Source organism: Podarcis filfolensis, assembly GCF_964270895.1.
Source record: "Podarcis filfolensis genome assembly, chromosome: 13".
Lineage (NCBI taxonomy): Eukaryota > Metazoa > Chordata > Lepidosauria > Squamata > Lacertidae > Podarcis > Podarcis filfolensis.
Window position 1 is genome coordinate 34,975,327 of NC_139615.1, and position 12,936 is coordinate 34,988,262.

At 47.3% G+C, this 12,936-nt stretch overlaps 1 protein-coding gene across 1 annotated transcript; it reads right to left on the minus strand.

Annotated features, from left to right (window-relative positions):
• Positions 1-233: 233 nt before the first annotated feature.
• Positions 234-7,828, minus strand: TMEM101 (transmembrane protein 101). The gene is made up of 4 exons (XM_083583558.1): positions 7,630-7,828; positions 5,174-5,354; positions 2,800-2,946; positions 234-2,680 (listed from the first exon to the last, which is right to left on the minus strand). The coding sequence occupies exons 1-4, from the start codon at positions 7,779-7,781 to the stop codon at positions 2,372-2,374; spliced, it is 789 nt and encodes a 262-aa protein (XP_083439684.1). The 5' UTR covers positions 7,782-7,828; the 3' UTR covers positions 234-2,371.
• Between the last annotated feature and the right edge of the window lie 5,108 nt (positions 7,829-12,936).

Below are 12,936 nucleotides of genomic sequence, written 5' to 3' on the forward strand. Positions count from 1 at the left end.
CAGGGGTCCCTTTACCTTTACCTTAAATGCCTAAGATGCTGGCATAGCATGACGACGCACAAATGCTGAGCTTTGTACAGCTGCCAGTTTCTGCCTGGGATGCCAAGCATTGCATAACCAAAACCTCCCTGGTCCACGCAGCCCTGCTAAAACTTGGGTTGTTTGGAAGTTCAAAGACCGACGAGTGTTTGGAAGCAGCGGGAAGGACAGGCACGGAAAGATAAAAAATGGGAGACTGGAAAAAGTGTTTTATTTTCTTCTTGATCCTCCATAAACACAGTGTGGTTTAGAAAAAGCCAAAAGGAAGACGCAGCCAGCAGCGATATCTGCTGATAAGGGAAAGGGGGAATGCAGTGTATGGTCAACCGTGTTTCAGTGGCCTTTGAGCCTAGAACAGAGAGCCCAATCAGCTCCAAAGTGCCTCCACAGGAGTGCTTTGGATACGACTGAAGTGGAAGTACACACTTTTTAAAAAGCAAACACACACCATTGCATCCAAATAGATGGTGTGTCTGGTGTTCTCCAGGAGTGATTCCTAGGCAGCATTTTAAACCCCCGACTAGCCCCAGCCAAACACAAACATCCCACCCTCCTCAACATACACACCAAATTCCAAGGGGATGTTCAATTCCGACAAGGGTTTTCTTGTTTCCCCTTCATGCACACTCTTCCCTGAAGCGCAATCCCCATTGTAGAAACTGCATGTATGCAGATTAAATTGCAGAAAGCTTGCGCACTGGGGTCAACAAGGAGAAACCTGATCGGGTACAGGGGGAGATTAAATGTGTGTTCTGGTGGTAGGTCGCCTCCACACACCCCCAAAAGCAGCGCAATTCAATGTGTTTCAGCGCACGTGCTGTTTTAGCTGATTATGCTAGGTTTTAAAGATTTATGAACATGCTGAGAATCCCCTTCCCCACCCCCTCATTCTTTTCAAAAGAGAAAACTTGGGAATCCGGAGAGACGCCAATACTATAGAGCAATGATTCAGTTCTCAGTGTTGCCTTTGAGTCCGGAAGTAATAAATAAAATGTGCCAAGCATGATCTTGCAGATATAGAAAGAGCTGGTGTTTGTACATAGCCAGCTGGGAAATTAAGGTACCCCACTCCCTCATGGTGAGAGAACCATTCTCTGCCTTTCCCAAGTTATGCTGTAGTGGCCCTCCAGATGAAATCCAACTGCCATTGGCCCTGGCAAGCGTGTCCAATGGTCAGGGACGATGGGTGTTGTAGTCCAGCAAAATCTGGAGGGTCTCAGCATCCCCAGCCCTGGAATAAATTATTCCAGAACAAAACCCGCTCAATGCTGGGGGATGGAAGTAGCAGGAGTTTCTGAGCTCTTGAAAGCTGCCTTGGGTCATTAGGCAGCCCACCTAGTCCAATATTGTCAAGTCTGAGCTTGCCCCTTCCAAGGGTGAGTGGCCATGAGCTTCAGTCTGCTCTTCCCCACCAACCCAATCCCATCCACCAAGGATTTTGAGAGCAGCCTCCAAGACTCCTGGGTTAGGTAAAAGGTAGCGCTGGATTAGCTCTTTTCCCATTGTGCAAGGATGACACCAAAAGTTTGCCATCCCGTTTAATCAGCTGCGCCCTGTGTGCATGAAAGCTGTATCCACTCTGTACCATGCAAGAATGGCGGCAGGGAGATATTTCTCTGAGTTGCTACATTCCAAATGGAACAGTTTTTGCCTAACTGGTTGTAGGTGGCACTTCACACGTGCCCAGGGAGCCTTGCAAAAGCTTCGGTACAGGCAAAGAGGAAGCCAGCCCATCTCAGCAGGAGTCCGTGGTTCGCACGAACTTCTGAGAACCTTTCAAAAGCCCTGACCTGCTTGTTAGAAGGAAATGCATGTTCCACAACGGCCTCTGCCATCTGCATACAGAGCAAAGATGAGTCGAATGATCTCTGTGTCTTTGGCTACCCAAACCCCAGGGTTGGGATCCAGAACTGGCGCATCCAAGGTCACAGCAACCTTTGCAAAGTTATCTTTAACCTATCGGCCAGCATGGAAGCAAAGATTCACCCCTTCCCCGCTGAAATGAGATGACAACCCGAAAGCTTCACTGATGCATCCCCGAGCCCACTAGAGACTCTCGCAATTACTACAACATGTGGAGGGGGAAGCTGCTAAGGTGTCCTTTGAAATGAAAATAACAATGTAGGAATGGCTCTGGATTTTGAAAACCACCACCCGCTCGTTCGTTTAGCTGCCAATAGCAAGGAACGGGGTTGTTGTTTTTTAAGATGCAGTAAAATGATAAAAAAATAAATAATAATAATAAAAAAGAGAGAGAGTCTCTGTCCTCTGCAAAAATGCACCCCACTCCCACTTCAAAGCACTGTGCTTCAGTGTCTCACAGAGTCTAATGTCAGCCATCTGTGGCCAAAATTATGGCGGCCCCAAAGATCCCAACGTTCTGCCCAACCAGCTTCATTTGATTCCAGAATTCGACTCGGCGGGAATCGTGCCAGTAACCCAAGTTGCCGTCGATGAAGAGGATGACCAAAGGGAGGATGACCGACAAGATCTGAGCGGCTGCGGTGATGTAGTAGCCAGATAGGAAGGACAGGGCCAGCACCCCGTAGAGGACAAAGAGGAGCTGTAAGGCAATTTCTCCACCTGGGACGCCACTGAGATAGGCAAGGCGGTCTTCCTTGCTGTGCTGGAGAGAGTAGGCCTGGAAGAGGAAAGGGAGACAAGCAAAGAAAGTGAGGGTGATGGGAGTTGTAGTCCAGCAACATCTAGGGTTCCAAACATTTGGGATTTGACCTTTTTGGGATTTGATAGCATACGTACCACGCAGATGAGGTAGATGCCAATGAAAACCTGCCCCGTGGACTGCAGGGACCTGTTCCGCGGTTTCTGCCGGTAAATCTCGCCGGCCCCGCTAGACAAGACCAAGAGACCGCCAATGATGGCTATCGTTCGTGAATACATCCTCACCTGCGCCAAAAGACAAGGCAGGCAAGTTAACGGAAAGCAAACCAAACACCTTGAATCCACAATAACCAGAGATATGCTGGTTTACTGTATCATATGAGATGCAAACATTTGCCTCCTGGCACAGTATCCTGTGCACCCAAATTCCCAAGCAGCCACACTGCTATTTTTGCAAGGAGAGAGCAGTCTTCTACTCTGGTCTAGCACAGATCATTTTTGGAAGATTACAGTTAAATGCCTTGTTCAGACCTACAAATCCCAGCTTAATAAACATGAAGGATCCTTGCATATGTGCATTCCAGCCTTACGCAGCCCCCAGCACTGCTGAGACAAATCCAGGAAGTCTTCCATTGTATATAGTTTTCTGATACATCCACAAACCACAAAACTATGGTTGCCGGGTTCAGAATGAGCCATGATCTTAAACAATGGTTTGTACATTAACCGGAAATGTGGGTAAATGGAAGACTTCCTGGGTTGATCTTGAAGGGAAAGGTGAGGACAAAGCAGGCAGGCACAAGGTTTGTGAATATGTTGGTGTATTAAGCCAAGATCTGTACTTCTGAAGTGGGCCAGGGTCTGATACCAAAAGGGCTAGACAGAAAGCAGAAACGGGGTGAAAATTAAAGGTGTCATTGTCCAATTTGCTATCTCACTTAGATTCACAACCAACGCCTAATCCACACAGGCTCAGAGCAGATACCCTGTAGAGTAAAGCCATCATAAAAAATTAATCCTGTACTTACTCTAAAAGCACGTTAGAAGACAAACCATTCTTTATCCCTCAGCACTTATAGGCACAAACTAAAGCATCTCACATTGCTCACCTCTGGCAGATCCTCAGTCTCAGGCAAACCTGAAGATCTGTTCAGAGGAAAGCTCAGCGCCACAGCCTTACGCCGGGAGGCAACTATCAGCCTGCAAGCTAAATCCAGTCAACAGAGAAACCATCTATCCGCCAACTGCTCTGATGTCCTTCAGGAAGCAAAGTGGAGCCCTCTGGACACATCCAATCTCACCACTGTCCTTTATTGCAAAGAAAGCTTTAAACAAATTTTTTTTTGGGGGGAGGGGGGTGTTAAGGCTGGAAAGGGAGGTGACCAAAGAGCAACATGAGTGTAGAAAGCAAGCAGCGGGGATCACTTTTGCTCCAAAGATTTAAGAGTTGGGGATTTTTTAAAAGTGGGCAGTAGATACAAATGCATAAATAATATCTGGGATTCATGCAGGATAGCTTCAATAGCATATAAAGAATTATATGCTATCCATATATAGACAAACTACAGTCAAACCTCAGTTCTCGAACAGCTCCGTTTTCGAACATTTCAGCTCCCGAACACCAAAAACTCGGAAGGAAATGCTCCAGTTTTTGAATGTTTTTTGGAACCTGAACATCCGACACAACTTCCACTTGAGTGCAAGCAGCTCTTGCAACCAATCAGAAGCCATGCCTCAGTTGTTGAACGTTTCAGAAGTCGAATGATCTTCCAGAACGGATTACGTTCGACAACTGAGGTTTGGCTGTATGCCTCTGACCACTTGACGCTCAGGGCAAACACCAGGGTTTGGTTCCCTTCCTCATAAGCTATTGGGAGACGATGCTCTAAGCCAGCCTTTCTCAACCTGTGGGTCCCCAGATGTTGCTGAACTACAACTCCCATCACCCTTAGCTAGCAAGGCCAGAGCTCAGGGATGATGGGAGTTGTAGTGCAACAACATCTGGGGACCCACAGGTTGAGAACCACTGCCTAAGCAATCAGAGACTGCACCTGCATAGGTGTCTTTGCGCCACCCTCTTCATGCCTCTCCTGGTTCTGGGAGACCAGAGAGGAGGGGAGCTTGTCACAGGAAGAGGGGGAGACACTTGTGACTCTTCACTAGCCTGACTCATCTCTGCCTCTTGGCCTCCCTCATCCCACTCTTCTGTTTCAGCTTCTGCCTGATTCTGGACTTCTCTCTGCCACAGATTCTTCCCGCTCACTAAACCCGGTTACCTCTTCAAGCTTCTGACACCTCCTCCTCCCAGTCTTCTCCCTCTTCATTGTCCCACCACTCCCCCCCCCCCCGGCTCCGAGCCTTCTTCCCTTGGTGGTTCCCAAGCTGCGGACTGAACCTGAGGACATTTTGTACGCAGAGCAAGCGCTCTTCTACTCAGCTGCAATCTAGTACAGTCCAACTGCAGCTTTTGAGAAGACAATGAGCCAAAGACTCTCTCTCTCCTCTCTCTCACCTTCAGCCAGTCTCCATAGTGTGCATAGCCTCCAATGTACGCCGCATATGTGCTGATAGCCAACTGAAGGGCAGCCCCCAGGGCAAACCACCTGCGTTTCACCCCAAAGGACATGAAGCTGGCACACAGCACCGCCATGCCCATGTCGAAGTAGAGAAATGGAACAGGGATGTCTGGTTTTCTGGGCAAGGAAATAAAATGTAGAACATTAGTTATCAAAGGCACCCAGAAGAAACAAATACAACACAAGGAGAAAGGAAAGAGAAAAATAGGGCTATGGTTGTTGTTTTTTAAAGAACTAAATCCCCAAGGAGGAATCATTCCACCCCAAAATGACCCAGCTATGGAAAGTTTTTTTCGTGACGTACGAACTGCTGCAAAGCTATGCAGATTTAATTAGCGTTGCTAAATGCAACATTTTGAAACCACGGGGAATTCAATTTCAAGCACAGACTGTTAGAAGTGCTATGGAACTCATTGCCACGATATGTTATTTTGAAAGTCTGGACTTGGGAGGATATGTGTGTGTGTTTTAATAAGTCAGTATACTAGCAGCACGGGACCCGGGTGGCGCTGTGGGTTAAACCACAGAGCCTAGGACTTGCCAATCCATCAGAAGGTCGGCGGTTTGAATCCCCGCGATGGGGTGAGCTCCCGTTACTCAGTCCCTGCTCCTGCCAACCAAGCAGTTCGAAAGCATGTCAAAGTGCAAGTAGATAAATAGGTACTGCTCCGGCGGGAAGGTAAACGGCGTTTCCGTGCGCTGCTCTGGTTCACCAGAAGCGGCTTAGTCATGCTGGCCACATGACCCGGAAGCTGTTAGGCCAGCTCCCTCGGCCAATAAAGCAAGATGAGCGCCACAACCCCAGAGTCGGCCACAACTGGACCTAATGGTCAGGGGTCCCTTTACCTTTACCTATACTAGCAGCAGCTCTAGGTATAGTTATATAGTTAGCCATATAAACATCCATGTTCTTTTACTTCCTTTTCCCAGAGTTTTCCACCATCTCTCTTCCCATCTGCAGGCATAACAAGAAACACATGCATTTGCCAATACACTTGGGAAGCTATGTTCAGGTATCCTTCCTGCAGGCTTGTAAACAGGCACTGGCATGGTCGCCTGTGGCAACTATGACTCATCTCCAGGCAACCTGCAATCTCTGAAGCATCCAGTCCTAGCTTCTAGAGCAGGAGAAAACAAGCTTGCTCTGTCCTCCATGTGACAGCCCTTTAGATATCTGAAGATGGCTATCAAATCTCCTTTATCTATTTTTTGGACATACTCAGCTTCCTCAACCGTTCCCCATAAGTCTTGCTTTCCAGACCCTGTATCATCTTGTCAACACCCTTTTTAAATTGCCCAGAACTGGGCACAAGTATTCTAGGTGTGATCCAACCAAGGCAGAATAGATGCTTCAATGGAGATTCCTGCATTGCAAGGGGTTAGTTAGATGAAAGTACCCTTGGGAATAACCATATAACCTTTAGCCCTGCATACAGAAGCTTCTTAATCTTTAATGGTTTATTATGTTATTATGTTATCATAACGACCCACAATGGCTCTCTTAACGGCCCTGGCTTGGCCAGGCTACCCAGGAATTCCTTTGCAGCTTATATTCTCCTTTCCTATCACAAGTAGACCAAAACTCTGGCAATTGTTAATTTTGGTGTTTAGGAGGACACACACACAGTTCTGTAACATTACGCTGGAAGCCGCTCAGATGGGCAGGGTACTACTACTACTACTACTAATAGCAATAAAAAAATAATAATATTTATTGAATTTATATACAGTCATACCTCAGGTTACAGACACTTCAGGTTGCGGTTTTTTGGGTTACGGATGCGCTGAAACCCAGAAATACCGGAACAAGTTACTTCCGGGTTTCGGTGGTCGCGCATGCGCAGAAGCGCTAAATCACGCTTTGTGCATGCGCAGAAGCGCCGAATCGCAACCCGCCCACGCGCAGACGCGGCACTGCGGGTTGCAAACGCTGCGGGTTGCGAACTTGCCTCCTGCATGGATCACGTTTGCAACCCGAGCGTCCACTGTACCACCCTATACTGGGAGGTCTCAGGACAGTTCACAGAATAAGGATGGTTCAAATAATAATAATAATAATATTTATTGAATTTATAAACCGTCCTATAGCGGGAGGGCTCAGGACGGTTCACAGAATAATATTATTATTAATAATAATTAATTCCAACTTTACAATTCTGTGGTTCTTCCCCCACCGCACCCCACTCTATGAAGACCCTGGAGAGCTCCCCACCCTTCTCCTTTCCCCACCCCACAAGCCCCCTTAGCTCACGACCTCCTAAAAGCAAATACTGGATTCCTTCCCCGACCCCACAACCCGCCGGGGAGTCAAGGAGCAGAAGGCCCTCTGCACATGCTCAGAAGCGCCCTCGACGCCGCCACCGCCACCGCTTTCCCGGCCGCGCGGGCTCACCGGCGGGCGTCGGCGCGCTCGGCGTTGAGGAGGAGGCCGCTGAGGCAGTGCCAGAACGGGAAGCGCGTGAGAAGCACCGAGCCCACCCGCATCAGCAGCCGCAGCGCCCCGCGCCGCCGACGGTGCCCGGAACCCCCGCTGCCCGCCGCCATCTTGCTGCAGGGCGGAAGTACGGGCAACGCGGGCGGGCTTCCCTGCCCGACGCCGTGGTCCGTCGAGGCTTCGCTCCCGCCGACGCCTGTTTCCCAAAGTCTTCCGGCCTGGAACTGACACGCGGGATGGAAGGTTCCTGCCTTCTACTCCTCGCACCTGGGCAGCGCTGCAGCCAGGGCAGGGTGTAGGTTTGAAGAGGCCCTAAGCTACTGAAGGTAATGGGGTCCTTTATATGTCCAGCTGTCCTTTGTCAGCAACAAATTGTCGCTTTTTTGTGTGTTGAATATGTGCTATATGGTAATTCATGGACGTAATGGGCAACCAGTCCATGCAGAATGTAGGCACCCTATATATAGAAATGAGCAAACCAGTGATATTTTAGGGAGCAGGCTAGCAGGCGGGGCCCATTACTTACATCATAGGAGCCTACACAACACAAAACACTGTCGCTGTATGTAGGTTTTATTTGATTTGTTTTTTCCTCTTATATTTTGGAAATGTACATCCAGTTATTATTTTTTTCCTTTCAATTTTTTTGGGGCCCCCAAGAGAGTGGGGCCCTAAGTTATAGCTTGTTTAGCTTATACGTAAATCCGGCATTGACTGCAGCACATCGGTAGCCCCGGCTTCTTGTCATAGCGGGAAGCAACAAAAGCGTTCCCTTCCCACCCCAAAAAAAGTTTCAGGTTGCCGCCTGTTTCTTCCAACACCCAGGACAGGCAGAAATTCATCAGTTGAAGCATCCATACGCAGCCGGTCAATTGCACACCAGCTGAATTTGCACCAGTCGTGCAGCTGTAAAGTTATTTGTGCATTTATTCCCCCCCCCCCCACACACACACCTTTCATTCCTTTACATTTGTATCCCATCTTTGTTTTGTTTGTTTGTTTGTTGAATTTATATACCCAGAGGTCTCAGGGCGGTTCACAAAAAAGATCAAGATCACAATATATAAAATAAAAATAAAAACAATAAACCAATAATACACCCGCCCCCAAAAGAGCCACATTTTAAAAGGGTATAGGTCCGGTTCTCAACCTGTGGGTCCCCAGATGTTGTTGGACTACAACTCCCATCATCCCTTAGCTCTGACCTTGCTAGCTAGGGGTGATGGGAGTTGTAGTTCAACAACATCTGGGGACCCACAGGTTGAGAACCGCTGGATAGGATGTTGATCTTTCTCCCGTCATGGTACCCAAAGCACCCTAGATGTGGTTTCCAGGGTCATCCATTTAAGCACTGACCAGACCCAGGTGGTCTGAAAACTCTCAGTGGGTTTTGCCTGCTTGCTTGCTTGTTTTTGGTGACAGGTGGAATTTTAGCACATACCAGAAATTTAAGTTTGTGCATTTGGAATGGCTTCAAGGGCTCTGTCACCCTAAAGCAACAAAGCCACTAATAATCATCATCATCAGACTTTTGTGGTTTGGAAAGGGATGGGAAAATGTGTTGAAGTGTGTGGGATGAGCAACTGACTAACCAAAAGACAAATAAACACCCCGGATCAGGAGGAATGATCATTCTTGTGTAACTTATCCACAAATAAAAAGGAGTGCCCAGTACAGACCATAGTAAAGACATAGTCTAACCTCTGTGTAAGTTTAGTGTAAGCAATTCAGGATGGTCAATAAACTTGCTTACCTTCAGCAAAATGGTAGTCTCATATACACAGGCTTGCCGTACATCAGCAAAATTCCTGACACGTCCTGGTTTTCGGGCATCAGGGGGAACTTTCTCGAATCAGCAAAATGTCAGGGAAAACCTGGATGTATGGCAACGTGATGGAAAAAGCAGCAGATACAGCTCCAAAAGCTTAAGATCACTATTTTGGGAGGGGGCTTTCCCCCCAAAACTCAACAATTTAGGCAACCCTACATGTACAGTCAGATTATACCCTGAGATCCCCAAACACAGGTGCTTGAAGGCATAAACAGCTCTCTGCTTTCATCTAATACGGGAACTTTGGGTCATCCAATATCATTGATGGGGAAGATTAAGGAGAGACTGGGAACATGGAATTAATTTATGGATCTCACACACACACACAAGATGTGCTGAGGACGGGTCGCTTGGAGGGGCAGAAAGGAGATAGTGCAAATTCATGGAGACGAGGAGGAGGATATCTATGGCAATTATCAACAGCTGTATAGAGCCTCCAGGTTCAGAGGCAGTCTACCACTGAATTCCTCCAGCAAGAAGACAAGCAACAGGAGGGGGCTGTGGGCTTTTATGGAGACATCTGGTTGGCCACTGGCCTAGATGGGCCTTTGCTATGATTTCCGTGCAAGGGGGCTTACGTTTTGTTTTACCAAAATTCTCCCTAAAAGAAAAGTAAACGGGGCCTCAGTTGGTTGGAGCATGGTGCTGATAACACCAAGGGTTGAACTTGATGATCTTCAGGGTCCCTTCCCACTCTACAATTCAACAATTCTATGAAAGCCTCAGCATAATCTCTTTTTAGGACACCCCTGCCCTCTATGGAGAGCAGTGTCGGATTTACATATAAGCTAAACAAGCGCAGTGTTTCCCAACCTTGTGCCGCCAGCTGTTTTTGGACTACAATTCCCATCATCCCTTGCCACTGGTCTTGCTAGTCAGGGATGATGGGAGTTGTAGTTCAAAAACAGCTGGAGGCACAAGGTTGGGAAACACTGAGCTATAGCTTACGGCTCCACTCTCTTGGGGGGCCCCAAAAAATTTAAAGGGGAAAAAACAACTGTACGTACATTTCCAAAATATAAGAGAAAAAACAAATCAAATAAAACCTACATACAGTGACAGTGGTTTGTGTTGTGTATGCTCCTATGATGTAAGTCATGGGCCCCGCCTGCTAGCCTGCTCCCTAAAATATCACTGGTTTGCTCATTTCTATATATAGGGTGCCTACATTCTGCATGGACTGGTTGCCTATTAGGTCCATAAATTACCATCTAGCAGATATTCAACACAAAAAACAGCGTCAATTTGTTGTTGACAAAGGACAGCTGGACATATAAAGGGTCCCATTACCTTCAGTAGCTTAGGGCCTCATCAAACCTAAATCCGGCCCTGATGGAGAGGGAGGAGACCCCCTAGGAAGCATCAAGGTGAGCAGGAAAATTTTGGACAGCAGAGGGGTCTTGCTTGCAGCCCTAAGTCCAGTAGCACTTTAAAAGCTAGCGGATATATTATTGGACAAGTTTTTTGTGGATCACCAAGAACGAGGCATCTGGTGAAGCAATAATAATAATAATAATAATAATAATAATAATAATAATAATATCTTTATTGTCATTGCCCCCTCTCAGGGACAACGAAATTACTTGACTGCTCCATAAAAACACTAATTAAAACAATATAGTATAGTACAGCAAGGAAGATTAGATGACTTTCAAAGTCCAGGCTTCCCATTCAGGGCCGAGATCGCTCTGGAAAAGAAGCTGTTCTTAAGACGGCTCGTTCTTGTCTTCATCGTCCTGTATCTCCGTCCCGACGGCAGGAGCTTGAAGAGACAGTGACCAGGATGCGATGGATCTTTTACTATGTCCAGTGCCTTCCTATGGCACCTTGTGGCATAAATCTGCTCTAAGGTGGAGAGTGGGCAGCCAACAATGCTCTCTGCTGCCTTAACAACTCTGCACAACCCCATCCTGTCCTGGGTAGTACAGCTTCCGTACCACACACATAAGCCATAAGTGAGCTTACACCGTAATTGGTCATGTTCCTCAGGGTGCTAGTACTGTCCTTTTCGTTGTTTTACTTAAAAAGACACTAGGGTGTCCTTGTAAAGAGAAGCCAACTGTTGGACACTTTGCAAATTTCCGTTACAAAAAAAGCAGGATGCTGCAGAAGAGAGCTTTTGTGTGTAAAACCCATACGTAATATAAAAGGTAAAGGGACCCCTGACCGTTAGGTCCAGCCGTGACCGACTCTGGGGTTGCGCCGCTCATCTCGCTTTACTGGCCGAGGGAGCCAGCATACAGCTTCCGGGTCATGTGGCCGGCATGACTAAGCCGCTTCTGGCGAACCAGAGCAGCGCACGGAAATGCCATTTACTTTCCCGCCGGAGCGGTACCTATTTATCTACTTGCATTTGATGTGCTTTCGAACTGCTAGGTTGGGAGGAGCTGGGACCAAGCAATGGGAGTTCACCCCGTCACGGGGATTCGAACCACCGACGTTCTGATCGGCAAGTCCTAGGCTCTGTGGTTTAACCCACAGCACCACCCGCGTCCCTGTATGTAATATAGGAGCGTGGATTCTCCTTCCTTGGAGGTTTTTAAGCAGACGTGATTGCGCCCTGCTTGCACACCCAGCCCAGCAGACACCCACACACCGAATTTGCCAATAACCTATTTATAAGTCCAGTGTTTGTAGGCCTGGATGTATCCCAGATTCTTTTTTTCCCTGTGGCTTTAGGTCAGGCTTTTTTCATTATTTGAAAACTGCCCCCTCTCCCCACGTTTAAAATTGGGGGCAGACATGCTGGAGAAAGGCTTTTATTATTCATTATAATATTTATTTATTATGATGTTTATTAATATAAACTGTATTATAATGTTATCCATTCCTCCAAGGAGCTGAAGGCAGCATTCCTGGATCTCCTTCCCCTCATATTTTCCTCACAACAACCCTGTGTGGTAGGCTTAGACTGGGAGACCATAAGTGGCCCAAGGACGCACAGTTGAGTTCCACGGCTGATTTCAGCCGTGGCCTCCCAGATCCTAAGCTCACTTAATATCCCTCCACTTTCATCCATATTCTGCAAATAAAAAGATGTCGACATGAATAAACTGGGGGAGATGAATAATATTTTCCCCACAGGTCCAGAAATTTATAGGGTCCCTTCTTAACAGCCCTGTGCGTAACCATCAAAACTAGCCACTTCAAGCTGCAATCATGTGCTTACTGATTAGGGAGCAATCCCCATGGAATTCAGTAGGGCTTACTCCTGAGTAATGTAGTTATTGTGGCATGAAACTGAGAGCAAGGACCCCTTCTGGAATAAGGTAAGACCCTTAAATGTTAATAAAATTGCAGTGTTTAGGTGCCCAATGTTTATTCGCAAAGGTGGATAGGGAGAAAACCAGGCCACACAAATTTTCTCCCAGTCGCCACGGCTTCAAAGAGTCTGCGAACCATGCACAGATACCCGTTCAGTCGCAGAGAAGCTG